Source organism: Fringilla coelebs, assembly GCF_963513975.1.
Source record: "Fringilla coelebs genome assembly, chromosome: 23".
Classification (NCBI taxonomy): domain Eukaryota; kingdom Metazoa; phylum Chordata; class Aves; order Passeriformes; family Fringillidae; genus Fringilla; species Fringilla coelebs.
The window spans coordinates 2417725-2440026 of record NC_140049.1 but is presented as its reverse complement, the minus strand read 5'-3'; the positions used below and the strand labels follow the sequence as shown (position 1 = coordinate 2440026).

Here is a 22302-nt window from a genome sequence, read left to right as displayed (position 1 = left end):
TCCGGCAAGGGAGGGGTCCCACAGTGAACCCTGGCTGTGGCAGAGGGCACAGATCACCCCTGGGCACCTCCCAGCCCTGGTGACATTGTCACAATGGGCTGGGAAGGAACAGGGCAGATGTTGAGTTCAGATTTCAGCCAGATTTTATTGGAGCTTCGTCATCATCAGCAGCAGAGCTGCACCCTGGTGCCCTCCCCGTGGTGGCAGTGGGGACACGGTGCCACCAGGGATGGAGAGCGGGTGGCAGTGGGGCACAGGGCAGCCCAGGGAAGGATCCCACCGGGGGGATGCAGGCAGCCGCCCCTGTCCGGAGCTCCGGCCGCTCTCCCCGGCGCTGCCGCCTTGTGGGAGGCGCTGGGGGCCGGCCCCGCTCCCTTCCAGCTTTACCTGTTCCTAATTGCGGGAGAGGCCGGCAGGAATTGCAGGCTCTGCTCTGCCAGGACGCGCTGGGGACGCGCTGGGGCCGCGGCAGGAGCTGGCAGTGCCCCCCGAGCCCGCGTTAGGACACGCTGCAGTGCTTGGCCGTCCTGCCCCTGCCCCTCGCCGCGGGCTCCCTGCCCAGGGAATTCATCCCGGGCTTGGGGATGGGCTTCCCGAAAAAGAAACCCTCCTCCTCCGAGTCTGAGTCCGAAGATGAGGAGCAGGTGGGGCACCAGGAGTCCTCCTCCTCCTCCTCCTCCTCTGTGCCGAGCTCTGCGCGGGGGCTGTGTCGGGGAGGGGAGCTGCCCGCCTGCAGCTGGGGGTTCCCATTGCTTGTTCGGGGTTCAGGGGCCCCCAAAAGCGGATGGCCCGAAGCTCTGGGCTCGTCGGGTGGCTCTGGGCCGGGCTGGGGGGCCGAGGGGGGGCTGGTTGGGGGTCCCAGCACCCCTGGGTGCTCCTTGGCAGCGTCGCTGCTCCGCTCCCGTGCGGCTGCTCCGAGATCCTCGGGGCTCCTGAAGGCGGGGTGCACTGGGGGGGCCTGCTCTGGAAACGCCTCTGGAAGAGGGAGCGGGGTGTAAGGGAGGAGGAGAGGCTGAGCCTGCCCTCCCACAGCTCTCCCACAGCGAGAGTTGTCTCAAGACACCCCGGGATGGCACCCACCCACCCCCAGCTCCCACCGTGGGGAGTTTATCATCAATTCCCACCCTGTGACATTCCCAGTAAAGTCCCCAGAAGCCTGGATTTGCTCTTGGTCCCCTCCCATCCCATGGCAGCAGGATCCCACCAGCCCCAAAGTTCCCAGAGTGTGGATTTCTCCTCCCCACCCCATGGCAATAGGATCCTACCAGCCCCAAAGTCCCCAGAGCCTGGATTTGCTCCCACTCCCATCTCCCACCCCATGGGAATAGGATCCTATCAGCCCCAAAGTCCCCAGAGTGTGGATTTCTCCCCTCCCACCCCATGGCAGTAGAATCAATCCTACCAGCCCCAAAGTCCCCAGAGCCTGGATTTGCTCCCACTCCCAGTTCCCACCCCACGGCAATAGGATCCCACCAGCCCCAAAGTTCCCAGAGTGTGGATTTCTCCCCCCCACCCCATGGCAGGAGGGTCCTGCCAGCCCCAAAATCCCTTGGATTTGCTCCCATCTCCCACCCCATGGCAGCAGGATCCCACCAGCCCCAAAGCCCCCTGGACTTGCTCTTGGTCCCCTCCCACCCCATGGCAGCAGGATCCCACCAGCCCCAAAGCCCCATGGATTTGCTCCCATCTCCCACCCCATAGCAGGGGGCTCCTACCAGCCCCAAAGTCCCCTGGATTTGGCTCCCATCTCCCACCCCATAGCAGGGGGCTCCTACCAGCCCCTTCCCCCCGCTGCCTGCAGGGCCCCGCTGCCGCTGCCGAGCTCCTGCCGCCCGCTCCGGCCCGGGGCAGGGGCGTGCACTCGGGGGACGGAGCGGAGGCGAAAGCCGAGTCCGAGGAGGAGTCGGAGGCGCTGGAGGAGGCGTCCTGGCCGCGGCTGCAGGTGTCGGAGCAGAAGAGGCGGCCGCGGCGGCAGGTGAGGGGCTGTCCCCGCAGCGGCGCCCGGCACAGGCTGCAGCAGAAGCAGGAGGCTCGGGCGTGCCAGTGCAGCCCCTGGTGCGACACCTCCTCGCTGTCAGCACCTGCGGGGCAGCCGCAGCTGAGGGAAAGGTTCTTCCAGACCAAAACAACCAAAAAAAGCCCAAATCCACGCTCTGGAGGGTGGGGGAGCCCCGCGGGGGTGGCGGCCGTACCGATGGGGTCCCCGCACGCCTGGCAGGGCTCGGCAAAGAGGCTCTCGAAGCAGCCCCGGCAGCAGGGCCGGCCGCTGCGCATCACGTAGCGCTGCCCCCGCAGCGGCTCGTCGCATTCCAGGCAGCAGAAGTGCTCCAGGTGCCAGCGCCGGCCCTCGGCCTCGATGCACTCCTCCATGAAGATCAGCTGGAACGGGAAAACAAGCCCAGGCTCTCAGCACCTCACGGTGCTTTGCTGTGCTGGGCGGTGAGGAGGAGCCCCCAGCCCGTGGGGGTCTCAGGGAGGAATATTCCTCCAGCCCATCGGTGGTTTTGATGGATTTGGAGCCCCCAGCCGAGCTCGGGGGCATTTAAGAGCCAAAGGGAGGTCAAAGCCTGTCCCTGCCCGGCGCCCACCTGGTCACAGGAGGCACAGCGGGGTCGGAAGAGCTCGGCGTGGTGCCGGCCGCAGTAGATCCTCCCATCCTGCTGGAAGTAGATGAGATCCACCAGCTGCTGGTGGCAGAAGTGGCAGGAGAAGCAGGACGGGTGCCAGAACTGGTCGCCCAGGCGAGACGCTGAAATCCCCGGGTCCCCTTTGTTCAGCCTCCGGCCGCACTGCAAGGCAGGGGGACACCAGGTTTGGGGCAGGGCTGGCTTTTGGGGACGGGGCCCTGGCGGGGAATGGGAGCTGGAGGGGACAGCTCACCTTCCTGCAGGGACAGCCGTGGCAGGGACCGGGCACGGGGCACGCCAGGCCCTGTCCCAGAGCCTCCTGCCGGCGGCGGGCGCTGAAGGCGCGGAGCTGGCGCCGCTCCTCCTCGGCGAGGCCGGGGCAGTAGCGCTCCTGTGGGGCACGGGGGTCAGGGCTGGGCTCTGCTGCCTCAGGAGTTTGGCTTTTATCTTTTCCAAACAGTTATAGTCCTGTAAATCTTTAGTGTGTAGCTCTAAACTCCGCACACAGAGTCAGCTGCTGCTTTCCCATTTTGACACAATTCCTCTCCAGGCCTGGCAATCAAGGACACCTCAGTGCCTCAGGCCAGAGAGATGTGAACAAAACTGAGTTGGGGGAGCAAACTTGGGGTCAGTGACTTCATTACCTGAAGGTGTAATTGGAAAATTAATCCCCAATAATCAAATGGCCCAAATTTATAAAAGTGTGAAAACCTGCAACCCCGTGCTCCATTTTTGGGTGGGCTCCATCTGCCCTAAATGCACCTGCAGACCCTTCAATCAATAAAACTGCTTTCTATTCCCTTCATCTGGCCTGGCCTCTGTTTTTGGGCAGTGTCAGCAGCAGGTGAGGCTGGGGAGGGGAGCGGCAGCCAAGGAAGAGGGGTCTCACATCGCAGTCCTGGGGCGGCAGCTGCTGCAGGAGCGCTCGGGCGCGGAGCCGCGTCCGGTCCGGGGCCGAGCCCGGCGGGGGCGAGCGGGGCCCGAAGCACGGCGGCACCTTGGGAGAGACAGCGAGTTCAGAGGGGAGTTAAACTCTTTAAAAGGCGTGTTTAACCCCAGGAACGGGGCGGGGGGAGAGGCGGTGCCGCCCACCTCGGGGGGCTCCAGGTACTCCTCCAGGGCACAGCCGGAGTCGCTGTCGGACGAGGCCGGGGGCAGCGCCCCGGTGGTGCCGCAGGGCGGGGGCTCGTCCTGCCGGGGCCATGCAGGGCTCGGCAGGGACATCAGCTGGGGACAGACAGAGACACAGGTGTCAGAGACGGGGCAGGGAGCGGGGATCCCTCCCCGGACACGGATCCTGTGTCCCTGTGGCGGCAGGACGAGCTCCTCGTCCCTCAGAGGGATCCGGGGCATGGGGTGGTGCTCCAAGGCACCACGACCTCGAGACCTGCAGCTGAACCACTGCAGGAGCCCCAGGGATGTTCTGGGGGGCTCCTTTCTCTTTGGGGGTTACAGCAAACCCACACCCAGGATACGGGCACCTGGCAGGGCTGGGGGCTTTGTCTGCTGGGCAGGAAGGGGTGGGATGGGATGGGAAATGGGGATGGGATGGGAAATGGGGATGGGAAATGGGAAATGGGGATGGGGATGGGAAATGAGGATGGGATGGGAAATGAGGATGGGATGGGAATGGGGATGGGATGGGAAATGGGGATGGGATGGGATGGGAAATGGGAATGGGATGGGATGGGATGAGAATGCGGATGGGGATGGGAAATGGGGATGGGATGGGAAATGTGGATGGGGATGGGATGGGATCTTCTGGGATGGAATGGGGATGGGGATGGGGATGAAGCTAGGCAGAGAAATGCCCAAAATGCCCAAGCTCAAGCTGGAACATGTTTTGGAAAACAGCAACACCCCCAGCAGGAGTTTTTCCCCAGCTGCCACAGCTAATCCTGGGCCTAGTGCTCCATCCCTGAGCGGGAACGGACCGAGGTTGAGCCCAACTCAGTGGAAAATAATTCCTTCCCCTCGGGCTGCCATTGTTCTGCCCAGGGCTGTCCCAGCCCGCAGCACACGCCTGGCTCGGGGTCAGGCAGTGAAACCCATCCGGAGCCCTCCCCTCCTCCCCACGTGGGCTCTTTCCACCACCGCGCTTCCTTCCTGCCCCGGCTTCCCAAAACAAAGGCGAGATGCCGATGTGCTGGTGGCTCCCGGGGTTCCCTGGATGCCAGCCCAGAGCCTGACGCCCTCAGCCCGCGCTTCCCGCCCTGCCACGGGGAGCCAGGCTGGGATGGGGGGGAGATCACGGGGCTGTGACCCGACACACCCCGGGATTCACGCCTGCAACGCCCACCACGGGTGGATCAGCCCCTCTGGAAAATGTTCCACGCATAAAACCATCTCAGAGATGAGGGGTGAGAACCCCCAGATCACGAAATTTTGGTGCTCCTCCACCTGTGCCACCACGAGGAACCGTTCCCTGCTCCACACTGGGACGGTGCCGGTGTGTCCCCAATGTCAGGGACATCCCAGTGTCCCCAGTGCTCCCAGCAAACACCTGGGGCTGCTGGTGTGTGGCAGGGGCAGCTCTGGGGCCGGGAGCCGGTGGGATCGGCCGGGGCAGCTCAGGTTTCCCTGCCCTGCTGCCGGGTCAATGATTAACGCTGCACACCGGCTAATCAGAGAGATAAAACAAAAGGGCTCCTGGCTTTTTCCTGCCGTTTGGGGTCTGGAACCCTGGGGGGGCGCAGGGCTGGTTGTAGGGTGCTGTTCAAAGCTGTGCTTTGGGATAGGGATGAAATAATCTGCCCAAAAAGAGCCCTGGCCTTGCTGGCTTGGTGAGGGACCACAGCTGGGCCAGGGAGACCCTGGGATGCTGAGTGAGGACCCTCGTGTCCAGCCCCAGCTCTGCTGCTGCCTGCTTTGGGCAAAGTGCCCCCATTTCTCCACCCCCCGGGCTCTGCTGGGCTCATTAAGCCTCCAAGCTGCATTTGTGTAATCTCTTGGAACTTGGCTGTTCATTAGACCCCTGCGATGCTCTGGGGGCTCGGGGGGGCTGGCGGTGCCGGCCTGGCCGCAGCCCCGAGAGGGACAGGGACCCCGTGCCAGGGCCACCAGCACGGCGGGGTGACCCTGGGGGAGGGCGGCTTGGGCAGGGCTCCCGGCTGCTGGGAACGCGCGGGGATGTGCCGGAGAGCCCAGCCCAGCCCAGTTTGATGTGATTACGCCGGCTGGCAGCCGTCTGGGCTGTAAACAAGTCCCTGTAATTAGCCCCAGACGGGGACAGAGGTACGCGCCTCCCATGCTAAAGAGCCAGGCAGCCCCGACAGGTCTGGCTCCTCCGCTCCCCGGCCCTGTCCCCTCTTCCTTCCTGCCCTCCCTCGCTGCCTCGGGGCGCTGCTGTCCTTCCCTTCCCTGCCGAGGGATGCAGGGATGCTCCCAGCCTGCCTCAAACCCGCGGGGGAGGTGGCACCGTGGTGGCACTTTGGGGCAGCTGCCTCTCCCTGCCAGCGAGTCCCCGAGAAGGGACGTGTGACAGACCAGTCGGGCAGGCTGGGTGGCACTGGCTGTCATTTGCCTTGGCTGCAAATCCTCCGTCCTGCCTGTGGGAGCTCCTCCGGATGCGTTTGCCCGAGCTCCTCTCGCTCTCCAAAGGATCGGAAGCCGCGGCGGCTCCCTGGGTACGAGAGGCTGAAATTCCTGGGAATGCTAATCTGATTTGGCTCGCCGGGAGCAGCCCCCGTCTCCAGCTGGCTGTGGGAGCCCGTGTGGGCTCCCAGCCCTCTCCTGCCAAGGTCACACATTAACTTGGAGCTCAGCCACCCCTGCCTGCTCGGAATTCAGCACGGGCTCCTTGTTCCCAGCCCGCCCAGGGAGCCGCATCCCTACCTCAGCTTTGCTCTTGCAGAGTCCCCAGGGAAACACAACATCTCCAAAAAGCCCCTCAAAGCAGCGCTGGCGGCTCCCAGGGGCGCAGCTCCGCGCTGGCCTCACCCACGGGATAACCTGTTTGTGCTTGAGCTGCCGTCAACACAGCTGGGCTGCAGGAGCAGGAATAAAGATGCAGAGAAATCAAGATGCAGGGCAACAAAGGTGCAGAGCAACAAAGGTGCAGAGCAATAAAGGTGCAGAGCAACAAAGATGCCGAGCAACAAAGATGCAGAGCAATAAAAATGCATCTTTTGGGGTGAGATAAGCTGAGGTCTGGCAGGGAGAGCCGGAGCAGCAAGTCCTGCCCGACCTGGAGCCGGTCCCACCGAGGAGCCCACGGTGCCTTTTGGACCTGGGGTGGCACCGGCTGGAGCAGCCCTTGGTGCCACTCTGGGCACAGCAAAGTCGTGGCCCTCGCTTTAAAAACGCCTTTGCAGCCCCCCCCCAAATGATGGGAGGGGGTCTCAGCATCCTGCTCTGCCACACTGCGCGGTGGCACCGGGGGGACCGTGGCCTGGTGGCTCACCAGGGATGTGCCAGCTCTGACAAAGCTTTTCCTGCTGTTTCCCTCAGTTCCGCGGGCACGGCAGGCAGCAGTAACCCATTAACCCACCCTGGCTCAGCCATTCGTGCACCCGCAGCTACGGACCGACACCCCCTCCCCCTTCTCTCCCTGCAGCCCCCGGGATGAAGATTCGCGACCCCTCCTCTCCCCGCGGCCCCTGGGGTGAAGCCCCTCACTCCACCCCTCCCTGCGGCCACGGGGGTGGAGATTCGCGACCACTCGTCTCCCCGCGGCCCCCAGAACGAAGCCCCCCACCCCTCCTCGTGACCACCAGACTTCACCCCGGCAGGTCCGAGGGGTCCAGCTCCATCCCCAATCCCGACTCATCCCGTTCCCGGCCGATCCCAGCTGGAGCAGGGATGGTGGAAGCAGCGCTGCCCGCGCACCTGGCAGAGCCTGGCACGATGGAACGGGCGTCACCTCCTGCTCTAGGGGACAATTCCCGAAAACAAAGACCGCGGGGACAGCGATATTATCGCCCCCACCCCACCCAAGAGAAATCTCAAACAACCAAAATCCCCCTGCTCTGCCTCATCCCTTCGCATCAGGACCCTTCCATGCTCTCAATGTCCCTCTCCCCCAGCTCCATCTCGCCTGGGAGCGGAGGAGCCGAGCCCGGCAGTCCCTTCCAGCCGCACGTACCCGTACCTGCCCTTTCCCGGCGCTCCGGGGCCCGCGCTCCGCCGCTCCGGGCTCGGCCGCCCGCTCCAGCCGCGCTCCGGCCGCCGCCGTCCCGCCCTGCTCCGGAGCACGCCAGGGAATGGAGCCTGGGCTGGGAAAACTTTGCAAAGCGAAAGGAAAACATCCAAGCTCAGGCAGGGAAACGCTTTTTTTTTTTTTTCCTTTCTTTCCTCTCTCTCTTTTTTTTTCCCTGCCTGCCCAGGCACTGGCTCCGCGGCAGCCGGGGTCCTAATTAGAGGCTTTTTAGCCTAAACCTCGGGAGCCAGCCAATGGCTGGAATTCCAGGGCAGGCAGGGAGGGGAAGGGGGGGGGGACATTAACCCTACAGGGGAAAGAGCTGCCGATGACATCTGGCTCGCTCCTGCCTCTCATTTTCCGAGCGCCCGCGCCCTTCCCTCCATCTGCGGCTCGGTTCACCCCAGGTTGCCGTTTGATGACTTTTATGATCCCGCGCGGTGATTTATTTCCCTGCCGAGATCAGAAAGAGTTGAAGCTTCATGAAAGAGGGGGAAGTGTCATTACACCCCAATTTAGAGGTGGAGAAACTTTGGCTGGGCTCTCACAAAGGAGTTAGCCAGCGGCAAGTCAGGATGTCCCAGTTTCCACAAGCCCTGCACACCTGACGAGGCTCCTCCAGACCGGCTCCGGCTGCGGCAATTCCACCCGGGCAGGAGGCAGGGGAAAAATTTCTGCGAGCCTGACGCGAGGCACAGCGTCCTGCCGGTGTTTCTGTGCATCTCTCAGCACGCTGTAAGATTTTCCTGCCCGCTGGTGTGGCTTTGGGATGAGAATCGACGCAGCATCCCCAAAAAAACCCCCCACATCTGCGGGGACCAGGCTGGATTCTCTGTCCCCCGTGTGCTGTGGCGGGGTTTGGGAGCCCCGAGGGGTGCAGATGGCTCGTGTTGGTGCAGGATCAGGGCTGGGAGTGCAGCCAGAGGGCACGGGGGTGGTGGTTTGGCAGAGTCGGTGCCAGGCTCCGTGACGAGCCCGTGGCGGGGCTGGGTGAGGCCGGGCAGGGCGGCGCCGGGCTCAGGGGATGGTGCTGCTGCTTTATGGAAGGGGTTGCTCCATCCCTGGAAGTGTCCAAGGCCGGGCTGGATGGGGTTTGTGATGCCTTTTTAGGATTTTAGCTTTTATCCTTTCCATGCATTTCTAACCCTGCAGTTCTTTAGTGTATAACTCTAAACTCCGCACACAGTGTCAGCTGCTGCTTTCCCATTTTGACACAATTCCTCTCCAGGCCTGGGAATCAACAACACCTCACTGTCCCAGGCCCTGAGAGATGGAAACAAAAGTGATTTATGTGGGGGGAGCAAACTTGGGGTCAGGGACTTCATTACCTGAAGCTGTAATTGGAAGATTAACCCCCACCATGCAAATGAACCAAACTTACAAAAGTGTGAAAACCCCGTGCTCCATTTTTGGGTGGGCTCCACCTGCCCTAAATGCACCTGAAGGCCCTTCAATAAATAAAACTGCTCTTTATTCTCTTAATTTTATTTGATCTCTATTTTTAGGAAGAGGCATCACTTGGAGCAACCTGGGACAGTGGAAATTATCCCTGTCCACGGCAGGAAAGGGATTTTTAAAGTCCCTTCTGACCCAAACCATCGAGGATCCTCTGCACAACCGCCCGAGCAGGGGGAGAAGCAGCAGCAGGAGGAGGAGGAGGAGGAGGAGGGGGAGGAGGGGGAGCCCCTCCACGCTTTTCTGCTCTCCCCCCCGTGCAGGGCTCCCAGCGGGGCTGTCACTGCCCAGGTCCCCGTGATGTCCCCGATGTCCCCACGCCGTTTTTGAGCGGTTTGGCCTCGAGGTCCCTGCGGCTTTATCTCGGCCCCGGTGCTGTTGGACTTTGTCCCCGCGGGTGGTGACAGGGCCCCCCCTCGTCCCCTGCTGCCCCCACGCTCCTCCATCCCTCCCCAGGGCCGAAAGATTCCCGGGCAAAGTCCTCCTTGGGCACGGGGGGGTCAGACGGGTCACCGGGGCTTTCCCGAGGTGACATCGGCCCCGCGCCATGGCAACAGCCGGGTGGCCGCAGGGTCCCCTCGGAGGGCGGGACACGGCTCGGTGGCTCTGGGGTGAGGAGCTGGCAGCTCCCCCAAGGCCCCTCTAGGGTCTGCCTCTACTCCAGACCCCCCAAATCCCCCTCCAGGGACCCCCCGAGGGCTCCCTTCCATCCCTTCCATCCCAGACCCCCCAAATCCCCCTCCAGTGACTCTTCCTTGAGCAATCCCCTGGCCCTGATCCCCCCAATCCCCCTGCACCGACCCCCAGCCCCTCTCCCTCCCCAAATCCCCTCCACTGCTCCCCCACGAGCATCCCCCCAACCCCAAATCTGCTTCAACTGACCCCCAGCCTCTCTCTATCCCCAGAACCCCCCAACCCTCCACTGACCCCAAAACCCTCTCACTGACCTCTAAACCCTCTCACTGACCCCAAAATCCTCCACTGACCCCCCCTAAACCCTCTCACTGACCCCCAAACCCTCTCACTGACCCCAAACCCTCTCACTGACCCCCCAAACCCCCCGGTTCATCCCCTTCACCCTGACCACGCCCACCAGACCACGCCCACCAAAGCCCCGCCCCCGCGGCCCCGCCCCTCGGCGCCGCCGCGCCCCCCTGGCGCCCCCTGGCGGCCGCGCGGCGCTCGCGCGGTGTCGCTGCTCCGGCGGGCCCGGCCCGGCCCCGATCGCTCCGGGCCCGACCGGGGACCCCCGGACCCGCCGGGCCGGCCAGGGCCAGGGCCGGGCCGGGGGCCCCGACACGCTGCGGGCCCCGGGAAGGGCCGGGCCGGGGGCCCCGACGCGCTCCGAGCTCCGGGAAGGGCCGGGCCGGGGGCTCCGGGCCGCAGGTCCCGGACGGCGGAGCCGGGAGCGCCTCAGGTACCGAGCGGCGCCCGGAGCGGGGCCGCGGCATCGCCCCCGTCCCCCTCCCCTCGTGCCCTCCCCGGGCTGCCCCGGCCGCCCCTCGCAGCCAATTCCCCGGGAGCCCCCGGGACTCGCCCCTTCCTCAGGCCCCTCGTTCCCACGGGCTCTGCAGGCCCGTCCTCATCCCTCCATCCTCTTCCCCATCCCTCCATCCCCTTCCTCATCCCTCCATCCCCTTCCTCTTCTCTCCATCCTTTTCCTCATCCCTCCATCCCCTTCCTCATCCCTCCATCCCCTTCCTCATCACTCCATCCCCTTCCTCCTCCCTCCATCCCCTTCCTCCTCCCTCCATCCTCTTCCCCATCCCTTCATCCCCTTCCTCTTCTCTCCATCCTCTTCCTCCTCCCTCCATCCCCTTCCTCATCCCTCCATCCCCTTCCTCATCACTCCATCCCCTTCCCCCTCCCTCTATCTCCTTCCTCATCCCTCCATCCCCTTCCTCATCCCTCCATCCCCTTCCTCATCCCTCCATCCCCTTCCTCCTCCCTCCGTCCCCTCCGATGTCCCTGCAGCCTCTTCCACCTTCCTCCATCCTTTTCCCCCTCCCTGCATCCCTTTCCCCATCCCTGCATCCCCTTCCCCATCCCTGCATCCCTTTCCCCATCCCTGCATCCCCTTCCCCATCCCTGCATCCCTTTCCTCCTCTCTCCATCCCCTTCTCCCTCCCTGCAGCCCCTCCTCAGCCCCCCTCTCTCTCCTCTTTCCTCCCTCCCCTTTTTGCCTCTCCTGCCCCCAGAGCTGCCCCCCCTGCTCCCTCCTTCTCCTGGGGGGACGTGTTGGCTCTGTCCCTGCCTGTCCTGGAGGGGTTGATGTGGGACCAGGTGCTGGTGTCTGTCTGTCTGTCTGTCCATCCCTGTGCAGGGGGTGTCAGGGTGCCCCCCTGACCCTTTGGGATTAGGGGAACCTCCTTCTCCAGCTCTGCCTTTAAGGAGGGTGAAGGCACGAGGGGCTTCTGCAGCCTGGGGGGTTTGGGAGGGTGGGAACAGCCGGGAATTCGGGAGAGCCTGGTGCAGGCAGGGCTGGGGAGGGGTTGGGTTGGGGTCCTGGGGGTCTGGACGGGGCTGGTGGCCTTAGGAGGGACCCAGTCCTGCTGTGGGGTGGTTTTGGGGACTGGCTGGGCTCTGAACTGGCAAGCAGGGGTGGGCAGGTGAGCTGGAAGTGCAGAGCAGGAGCCTGGAGAGTTGGGAATCTCAGTGGCTGTGTGGAAGGGATGCTGCTGAAATATTCACCAGGGAGGAGCAGGGGGAAGCACCCAGGGAGTGCTCAGGGAGCTCCTGGTGGGTTTAGAGTTCATTTGTTCAGTTCTCAGCGTAAAAACTGTCCTTGGTAAGCCACAGCACTTCAGGCTGACCCCTCACAGATGGGGAGAGGAGTGAAGTAAGACGGGAAAAGGCAGAATGTTTTCTCCCAGCTCTTATTCCCAAGGGAATTGCTGAGGTGGGAGTGGGAGAGCCCAGCCAGAGAGGAGCCAGCCCCCAGTGCCCAGATCAGCTGGAGCAGGATCAGTGCTAATTCCTGAGAGGGGAATGAATGCCTGCAGAGCCCAGGAAAAGCAGCAGGGTGTGTGGGGCAGGGCGTGGGGAAGGGCTGGTGCTGCTCTAGGGCTGGCAGCTGTGTGCAGGAGGGCAGCTGGCACCGCCTTTGTTTGTTCTCAGCTCACACAGAAGGAAACTTTCCTCTCCTGGGCACTTGGCAGGGCTGGGGCGTGGTGGGGAATTCTCCAAGGGCCGAGGGGGAGGCACAGAGGTGCAGTGGGAGGTGATTTATGGAGCTGTTTTTGATGTAAAAGTGGAATGGGACCCTTGGGCAGCTCCAGTGGGGCTCTGCCCCCTCTCTCCACACTGGAAGGGCCCCAGGGCAGCTCTGGCACTCTGTGAGCTGTGGTTTCACTGGGAGGAGGGGGAGGCTGGCAGAGGGAGAGACTTGAAATGGAAAGAGATTTCCAGTGGAAAGAGATTTCCAGTGGAAAGAGATTTCCAATGGAAAGAGGTTCCCAATGGGACGAGATTCCCAATGGGAAGAGGGTCCAAATGGTAAGAGGTTCCCAATGGGAAGAGGTTCCCAGTGGAAAGAGGGTCCCAATGGCAAGAGGTTCCCAATGGCAAGAGGGTCCCAATGGGAAGAGGTTTCCAGTAGACAGAGGTTTCCAATGGAAAAAAGTTTCCTATGGAAGGAGGTTTCCAATGGAAGGAGGTTCCAAATGGAAAGTGTCCCAAATAAAGAGGTTCCCAATGGAAGGAGGTTTCCAAGGAAAGAGGTTCCTAATGAAAAAAGGTTTCCAAGAGAAAGAGGTTCCCAATGGAAAGAGGTTTCCAATGGAAGGAGGTTCCCAATGGAAAGAGGTTCCCAATGGAAAGAGGTTTCCAATGGAAAGAGGTTTCCAGTAGAAAGAGGTTTCCAATGGAAAAAAGTTTCCAATGGAAAGAGATTTCCAATGGAAAGAGGGTCCTGAATAAAGAGGTTCCCAATGGAAGGAGGTATCCAAAAAAAGAGGTTCCTAATAAAAAAAGTTTCCAAGAGAAAGAGGTTCCTAATGGGAAGAGGTTTCCAATGGGAAGAGGTTTCCCATGGAAGGAGGTTTCCCATGGAAGGAGTTTCTAGTGGAAGAAGGTTTCCAATGGGAAGAGGTTTCCCATGGAAGGAGTTTCCCATGGAAGGAGGTTTCCCATGGAAGGAGTTTCCCGTGGAAGACGCTCCCAAATTGCCATTTCCTGCCCCGGTGCCGGGCTGGGGATGATCCCGGTGGGTCGGGTGCAGACACTGAGCTGCCCTCAGGGCACACCTGGCATCATCCCCTGTCCCCTGCCCAGGGTGCCATCAGGGACAGCAGAATTTCCCATTTCTCACTACAATAAAAAAGAAACCCAGGAGTATTTCTGTGAGTGCAAAACACAGGAGTGCTCCTCACTGCCTCCTTCCTGTCTGACCCTCACCCTGACTGGTCAGGTACCAGAATTTTTGTGCTTTCTGGGTCAGGTACCAGAATTTTTGTGCTTTCTGGGTCACATATCAGAGTTTTTGTGTTTTCTGGCCTTTTTTGTTTTGCTTCTCCTCCTCCAGAGCAGAGCAGCTGCTGTTCTCTGACCCTGAAGGACCTTCCCTGCACTGAAGGCACCTTCACATTCCTCAGCAGCAGCAGCAGCAGCTGCCTCACCACCCCTGGCTGCTCAGTTTTATTTCCTTCACCCTGGTAAACCCCACTCCTCTCTAGGATCCCAAAGCCAGGAAATAAAATATCTCTGATTTAAATTTTTTAAAAAATTATTTTTAGCTGTGTATTTTTCATTGCTGTGCAGAGTTTTCTGTGTTGATATAAATGTAATTAATGAAACACAAAATGCACCTGCTTTCCTTGGGTTCTCTGAAGGGAAGTTCAGTCACTCTCCCACCCCCTGCTTTTTATTTTTCTCTGCTTTTATCATTGTTTAATTGTGTTCTCCTTGCCAGGTGGAAGATGGGAGTGTTCCCCTCCTGTTTTAGGTGAAACCTGCTTGCCATGAAATCCCGAGGGAGATAGAGGGAATTCCTTCTCACTCCTCCACAACAAATCCAACAACTGCCTAATGGTAAGAATTGGTTTTAATTAACGTTTATGACATTAATCAAGGAGCAGAGCAGGGAGGTGGAGCTCCAGACCCACTGGGATGGGGAGGGCACAGCTGGAGGTGCTGGCAGAGGGTGGCAGGGGTGGATTTGGGATCTGACTGTGCCAAATTCTGTGTCCTGTCCCCAGGGATTGCCTCTCTGCCTGGAGTCATGGGGAGCTGCTGCAGCTGTCTGTGCCCAGACAGCATCCCAGACAACCATCCCACCAAGTTCAAGGTAAATTTGTGCCCTTCCAAGCCCATCAGAGGGTCTGGGGCAGCTCTGACTGCACAAGGGGAGAGCAAACTCCTGCCCCTGCACACCAACATCCCTCCAGAGGATTTGCAAATTCACCACTTCTGGTTTGGGGTTTTTTTTTGGTTGTTTTTCTCCTTTCCTTAAGAAATTCCTGCTGAAAATGTGTTTGTATTTGCTGCTAAATTGCTCCTGCTTGGGAAATGCAAGGAAATGGAGAGAAAAACCTTTTAGTGCTCAGGGCTGTGTTCCAGAGCCTGGGCTCAGCCACAGCAGCTGAGCTGCCAAGGGCTGCCAGCTCCTGCCAGCCACGGATCCCTGCTGTCAGCTGGGAGAAAGGCAGCAGGAAATGGGGGGAATCCATGGATTGCAGCACTTGGAGCTGCTCAGGGACACCTGGGAGCCCTGTCCAGCTCTGGGTGCTCCCAGCAAGGCAGACGTGGAGGGGATGGAGGGAAGGGAATGGAGCTGGGGGCTGGGAAGGGGCTGAGCCTGGAGAAAAGGAGGCTCAGGGGGAGTTTGGAATGTCTGGCCCTGCCAGGAGGGGACAGCCAGGGGGATTTGGGATCTGATCCCTGGGAATGGGGACAGGAGGAGAGGGAGCGGCCTCAGGCTGGGCCAGGGGGTATCAGTGATGATGAGAGACTCTGAGAGGTGGTCAGAAGAATCCAAATGTATTGTGGGCTAAAAATCCAAATTTATTGTGCACAACCTATGCTCTTATACTATTTTGGGGAGGCTAGAAATGTTTTATTACAACGATTGGGTTAATCATCACATAAACAGACTTCAGCATTTTACAACATCTCTCACTTGCAGAAATCTTGATGTAATTTTCTTACCCACTAAGCCAGCCTGGTTTAATCTTCTTGCAATCTTCAAGAACAGTGTTTGTTCTTGCCAGGGCATCCTGAGTATCACATCTCTTATGCTAATCAGTCTTGTGTGTCCCAAAAAGGGGAGGCTTAGGCTGGAAATCGGCAGGAATTTCTTCTTGAAAGGGTGGTGATACCTTGGAAGTGCCCGGGGAGTTCCCCACAGCTTCCCCAGGCTTTGTTCTTGGAAAGGCTGTGAGAAAATCAGAAAAAAGAATGGAAAACAATTCTGATCTTATCTTATACACCTGTCACTGTGAACACACTGTGGCTGTGGAACACCAAAGAGCACAGGCACTCAAGGTTCTCAAGGTGAAGAGAAAAAGGGAAGTTTATTTTCTGACTCCAACATTTACAGATTTCCAAAAGTGACAGTGGGTTGGAGGGTGACAGTGCCACCTCTGCAATGACACTGGACAAACCAACAGCCTATCAAAGTTCTCCTCTTCTATAAAAGAATGCAAAACAATGAGTTATTTACAGAAAGTGTGTGAGAAAGTTCTTTACAGGAATGTCAACATCAGAACGCTGAGAAAATCTTTAAAAATCAGGGTGACAACACACGAATGTGCTGTGGAGGTAACAAATTTCTTCATTAATTTGTTAATTACCACTGGTCACCCCGCAGGTGACCAACGTGGACGACGAGGGGCACGAGCTGGGCTCGGGGGTGATGGAGCTGACGCCGCGGGAGCTGATCCTGCACACGCACAAGCGCGACGCCGTGCGGTGGCCGTACCTGTGCCTGCGGCGCTACGGCTTCGACTCCAACCTGTTCTCCTTCGAGAGCGGGCGCCGCTGCCACACCGGGCAGGGTCAGTGCCTGGGACAGGGACGGGGACAGGGATGGGGACAGGGGGACAGGGATGGGGACAGGGACAGGGACAGGGACAGGGACAGGGACAGGGACAGGGGGGCTTCGACTCCAACCTGTTCTCCTTCGAGAGCGGGCGCCGCTGCCACACCGGGCAGGGTCAGTGCCTGGGACAGGGACGGGGACAGTGCCTGAGGGGACAGGGACAGCTAGGGACAGGGACAGGGACAGGGACAGGGATGGGGACAGGGACAGGGACAGGGACAGGGACAGGGACAAGGACGGGGACGGGGACAGGGACAGGGGGGCTCTGACTCCAACCTGTTCTCCTTCGAGAGCGGGCGCCGCTGCCACACCGGGCAGGGTCAGTGCCTGGGACAGGGATGGGGACAGTGCCTGAGGGGACAGGGACAGGGGGACAGGGATGGGGACAGGGATAGCCAGGGGCAGGGACAGGGACAGGGACAGGGGCAGGGATGGGACAGGGACACAGACAGGGACACAGACAGGGACAGGGGGGCTTCGACTCCAACCTGTTCTCCTTTGAGAGCGGGCGCCGCTGCCACACCAGGCAGGGTCAGTGCCTGGGACAGGGGCAGGGACAGGGACAGGGGGACAGGGATGGGGACAGGGACAGGGACAGGGACAGGGCCAGTGCCTAGGGATAGGGACAGGGACGGGGACAGGAACAGGGACAGGGACAGGGACGGGGACAGGGTCAGTGCCTCGGGGACAGGGACAGGGACAGAGCCTGGGGGCTCCCTGGGGACAGTGTCAGTCCCTGGGGGCTCTCTGGGGACACAGGGCCAGTCCCTGGGGGCTCTCTGGGCACAGGGTCAGTCCCTGGGGGCTCTCTGGGCACAGGGTCAGTCCCTGGGGGCTCCCTGGGGGCAGTAATGCTGAGATTTCTCTCCCCTGTTCTCTACCTGGAGCAGAGGCTAGGCAGAGTTAAAGGAGTAAAGTAGGGATTTATTAAAATATAGCGACAGTGACCCCTGTTTATTCAAATACAGTGCCAGAGCTGCTGGGGAAGGGCTGTCCCTGTCCCCTCACCTGCCCAAGGTGAATCTTCAAGGACACACCTTGGGCAGTGCAAGAGCCCGGCCATGGCCCCACCCCAGATGGACTCAGAGTCAGGAGTTCTCACACTTTTATGAGTTTTGGTGCATTTCCATTCTGGGGTTCATTGTCCAGTTCCAGCTCCAGGTTCTGCAGTCCCATCCTCCCAGTTTGCTCCCCTCAGTCCTGCTCAGAGCTCTGATTTTGGCACTTGGTGGCAGAGGAAAAGGTTTCCCAGCACGTTTCCCTGATGCTGTGAGCTCGGGGAGGGAAGTGACTCACCCAGGAGCTGATGCCAAGTCACAGCAGCACTGGGAATAGTCTGGGAATAGAGGAATTACAGTTTTACAGTGGTGCCTCTTGGTTCCTTCACCAGTCTGGCTCTGTTGCTTTTTAAAAAAGAGCTTAACATATCCTTGGCATCTGCATCCCCTGGGAGAAAAGGAGAAGTTGTTTCCTGGTTCTGTTAATGTGTTTGTAAACTCCAAAAGGGCTCCCGTGAGTGCTCGGGGTCTGTGTGGATCTGCACTGGCATCTGCTGCTCTTTAATGTTTATTTCAGTGGGGTTTTCCTCTCCCAGCAGGGAATTTCTCCTTTGGTTTCTTTTTTTTTTTTTTGCCTTTTGCAGGGTGAGGATCAGTGGTGAAAATTCAGTCCAGGGATAGAAGTTCTGCCCTCTGTGTTTGGTTCTGTTCAGGTCCAGGCAGAGGGGGTGAAGCAGAGCTCTCACATCCTGCAGAGTTCACTCTTCAGGCAGAAATGAGAGGGATGATGTGTTTTGCTGAGTTTTCTCCCTCCCTTGCAGCATTTTATCCTGCTTATTAATTTTACCTGGAGCCCTCCTTGCTGATGCTGCTCCCCACCTGATGCAAGGCAGATCCAGCTGGGTTTTTTTTTGGCTAGAGGGTGGAAAATGAGGATCTTTGGGAGCAGCCCTTGTTGCCAGGCTGTTCCTGTTGCCATGGCTGTGGTGTGTGTGTGTGTGTGCCAGCCTGGCATTGGCTCCTGGGCTGGGCTGCTCCTTTGGGGACAGACTCTTCAATCCCAGGGATTTTTAAAAATGTGACATTTCATCCCTCCCTCCTGTGCACAGGGCCCAGCCAAGCTTTGAGAAGTCACTGCCTGGATTTTCCCCTGGAAAAGGATGGAGGGGGTGCCAGGGGGGTTCAGGTAGGAGAGGGGAGCAGTTCACCTGGCCCCCCACACCTGTGTGGGGTGAGCTAGCACAGCACTGAGGGGGTTTGAAGCCAGCCTGGGCTTGTGGCAGGTTGGGAATGGAACTGGAAGATCTTTAAGATCCAACCCAAACCATTCTGAATTCCATGATTTCTGCTGTTATTTCCTGAAGTCAGAATTCATTTAGAAATGGAAACAACACGTATTTTTAAAGCAGGATCGCTTCCTTGCTGTTCTAACCGTCCTCTCTTGTCCCTGGCAGGGATTTTTGCCTTCAAATGCTCCAGAGCAGAGGAGATCTTCAACCTGCTGCAGGACCTGATGCAGTGCAACAGCATCAACGTGGTGGAGGAGCCCGTGGTGATCACCAGGAACAGCCACCCCTCGGAGAGGGAGCTGGCCCACAGCCCCCAGGGCCCCCCCAGTAAGGGGACAGCGCAGGGGACACAGGGCTGGGCTGTGCCTTGGTCTGAAAAGTCTGCTGAGGAAGGCAGGAACCTGCCTTGAAATGGAGAACGTGAACCCCTTCCCTCCTAATTGTTGTAATTTTGAAATTAAGGGGTTCTCAGGGGGAAGGTGTGGGAGGAGGAATAACGGTTCTTTATTAGGGGAAAAAATGAAATAAAAATGCAATACCCTGAGAGAGTCAGAGCAGGAGCTGAGCCCCTGTGGGTCAGGGTGGTGGCAGCAGTGCCATTCCAGGGTGGCTCAGCCCTCCTGCAGCCCCAGCTGTGGCTCTGCTGGAGCGTTGGAATGGCTCCATTCCTGTCTCCACCAGGAATTCCTGAGATTTAAAGGAGGGCCTGGCCCCTGTGTGTGTGTGCTGCAGCTCTGGGATGGCCCTTGGACAGGCTGGTTTTACCTTCCAGGGTGTCCCCAAGAGCCCAGCTCGCTCTGAAAGTGTAATAATTCTATTTTGTACCAATTTAATGCGTCTCTGCCTTGATTCCCTCCCAGGTCTGGGCTACACTGGACTTCCCAATGGATTTCACAGCTTCCCTGGAGAATCCCTGTCCTACCCTGCAGCCCAGCACCCCTCAGTGAGCAGCCTGAGACATTCCTCTGTGGGGGAAGACTCTACCCACCCCCTCCTGGGGCCTGAGGAGCAGGTAAACCCCTCCTAAACTCTGCTGGGTGCAGTTCTGGGTTTCCCTCTCTCAAACCTCAGGGGATCCTCACACCTTGTCACTCTTTTTATTCTCTTTACTTCATTTCTGCTCCTGGAGGCTCCTGCTCTTTGATACACAGTCACGAGAATGATTCTATGCAGGTGCTTTTATTGAAGATGTCAGGGGTACAAACCCAAATCTGACTCCGACCATACGGTCGGGATGAACATGTTTTTATACTCTATAGTTATATAACTTTCATGGTAATTATTAAACTTATATTGTTCTATTGTATACATAGATTTCAGCTAAGCAAAGCCCCCCTTAAATTTCCAACATAGTTCCTCATGATCCTTCTTATGGCTATATAATAATGACATTTAATTACTAAACAATCATCACATCTAACGATTATATAATTTATCATATCGCTTACGCGGGTGCAGTTGAAAAGCCTAACATTTTCAGATTCCATCTTTAACGTTAGGCAGTTGAAAAGCCTAACATTTTCAGATTCCATCTTTAACATTAGGCAGTTGAAAAGCATAACATTTTCAGATTCCATCTCTAACATTTTCCAGGGCTCCACCATCATGGCCTGTGCTGTCTCCTCCTTTCACTGTCCCTCTGCTTCTCTCCTTGCAGTCCCACACCTACGTCAACACCGGCGAGCCGGAGCCGAGGGGCCGGCACTGTTTGCACTCCTTGCCTGAAGCCCACCCTCCTTTCCCCCCTAGGAACCACAGCTGCTCCCTGGAAGACCGAAACCCCCAGGTCTTCCTGCAGCCGGGCGAGGTGAAATTCGTGCTGGCTCCCACCTCCGGCTACCGCCGGCTGTGCCGGCAGCCCCGCCAGTGCCGGCCTCACCTCTGCCCGCCCAACAACAACAACAACGAGTGCCAGCAGGGCTGTCCCTCCCCACAGTGTGTCTATGAGAACCTCAACGGGCTGCTGGCCCCCAGCACCTCGTCCCTGTGCCGGCCTGCCGGCTCCAAGGCGTCCCCGGAGGACGGGAGCTGCTCCCAGCGCCGCTCGGCGCTGCTGCACTACGAGAACCTTCCGGCGCTGCCGCCGGTGTGGGAGCTGCAGCCGGCCCAGCACAGGGACGAGGACGCTGCCACGGCGCCCACGCCGTCCCCAAATGGCTTCTCCGAGGCCGGCGAGGAGGAGCCCCTGCAGAACCCCGCGGGCTCGGAGCCGCGCCGCGCTCTCCTGCCCCGGCCCCGGCGCGGCCGCCTGCCCAACGTCTTCAGCTTCGACTTCCCCCGGCCCTGCCCGGAGCCTCCGCGGCAGCTCAACTACATCCAGGTGGAGCTGGAGCCCGAGGCCTGCAAGGCGCAGCCGGAGCCCAGGGTGGCGGCCCCCGCCAGCCCCGCCGCCCGCCGCACCGACTCCTACGCCGTCATCGACCTCAAGAAGACGGCGGCCATGTCCAGCCTGCAGCGGGCCCTGCCCAGGGACGACGGCACCTCGAGGAAAACGCGGCACAACAGCACCGACCTGCCCCTCTGAGGGCCCCGAGTGCCATCCCCACCGACCTGCCCCGGGTGCCGGCCCTGCCGACCTGCCCCTCTGAGGGCCCCGGGTGCCGGCCCCACCGACCTGCCCCTCTGAGGGCCCCGGGTGCCATCCCCACCGAGCGTGGCTTTGGTCCCAGTCCCTCGCCGTGTCCTGTCCCCGCCCTGAGTGTGGCTCCCCCCGTTCGCCATCCCCCGGGGCCCAGCGTGGCTCCTGCGGCTGCTGCTCTTGAGGCTCGTCTGTCTGTCGGTCTGTCTGTCTGTCCGTCCTGCCCTCTGTGTGTTGCTCGTTTTTTCAAGCCTTGTGGGATGTTTGGTGACTCTGAGGGTTGAATTGTGGGCCGGAGGAAGGTGGCAGGGCCCGGGGTGGGGCAGGGCAGGGCCCGGGGCAGGGCAGGGCCGGCAGGGCAGTGCCTCAGGGCAGTGCTCCCCAAGCTGAGCTGCCTCAGGAGCTCTGTGCAGTGTCTCTGTGCAGTGTTTTGGGGCAGTGCTCCCCAAGCTGAGCTGCTTCAGGAGCTCTGTGCAGTGTCTCTGTGCAGTGTTTCTGTGCAGTGTTTTGGGGCACTGCTCCCCAAGCTGAGCTGCTTCAGGAGCTCTGCACAAACTGAGCCCTTTCCCCGCGGATTTCCCACCTCTGTGGTGAGGCCGCTCCAGAGCTGGGGTTTGCCTTGCGGTGCCTGGAGAGGAGGGAGCTCACGCCGTGGCCTTTCCCCCCTCAGCTCACTGTTTGTTCCTGAAGCTTTTTATCCTTCTGTCCCTGTCTCAGATCCAATTTCAATTGGGCAGCTGCAATGAAACCAGGAGGACACAGAGCCATGGGCACACACTGTGATCACAGAAACCTGATTGCCTAAATCCTTAAATTCCCTCCCCTGCTTTAAAAGAGGAGGGAAAGGCCACAACCATGAGGGAGATTGGAAGTTTGGTCCAGAAAACTTCACTTGTGCCATACCCTGCTTTGTTTTTTTTTTAACGAGGGTTCTATTTGGCAGCTGCTGAGAAAGTGCTGTGGGATTATTTATTTGTTTACTTATTTATTTATGAACTGCTCCTTTGCATCCCAGTTCCTTGCCAAACCTGCAAGGAGCAGCCCGCGCTCGCCGGGGCTCGCTCCTGCCCAGGGTGGGACAGGTCCCAAAGAGCTTGGTGGCTTTGCTGAGCCACCAACGGGGGGAAAAGGCTTTGGAGAGGAGCAGCTGGGAGCGAGGGGCGCAGGGACTGAGTGTGAGGG

At 59.6% G+C, this 22302-nt stretch overlaps 2 protein-coding genes across 2 annotated transcripts; one reads left to right on the top strand and one right to left on the bottom strand.

Annotated features, from left to right (window-relative positions):
- Window positions 1-223: 223 nt before the first annotated feature.
- Window positions 224-8052, bottom strand: PRICKLE4 (prickle planar cell polarity protein 4). The gene is made up of 9 exons (XM_084220685.1): window positions 7717-8052; window positions 6462-6613; window positions 3720-3854; window positions 3517-3624; window positions 2881-3018; window positions 2589-2789; window positions 2193-2379; window positions 1776-2081; window positions 224-975 (listed from the first exon to the last, which is right to left on the bottom strand). The coding sequence occupies exons 3-9, from the start codon at window positions 3849-3851 to the stop codon at window positions 500-502; spliced, it is 1548 nt and encodes a 515-aa protein (XP_084076811.1). The 5' UTR covers window positions 3852-3854; window positions 6462-6613; window positions 7717-8052; the 3' UTR covers window positions 224-499.
- A 2461-nt stretch (window positions 8053-10513) lies between these two features.
- On the top strand, window positions 10514-22140 carry FRS3 (fibroblast growth factor receptor substrate 3). Its single transcript, XM_084220777.1, has 7 exons — window positions 10514-10636; window positions 14129-14247; window positions 14415-14503; window positions 16025-16211; window positions 18708-18869; window positions 19403-19554; window positions 20200-22140. Exons 3-7 carry the CDS (start codon window positions 14438-14440, stop codon window positions 21064-21066), a joined length of 1434 nt encoding a protein of 477 aa, XP_084076903.1. The 5' UTR covers window positions 10514-10636; window positions 14129-14247; window positions 14415-14437; the 3' UTR covers window positions 21067-22140.
- The last annotated feature ends 162 nt before the right edge of the window (window positions 22141-22302 follow it).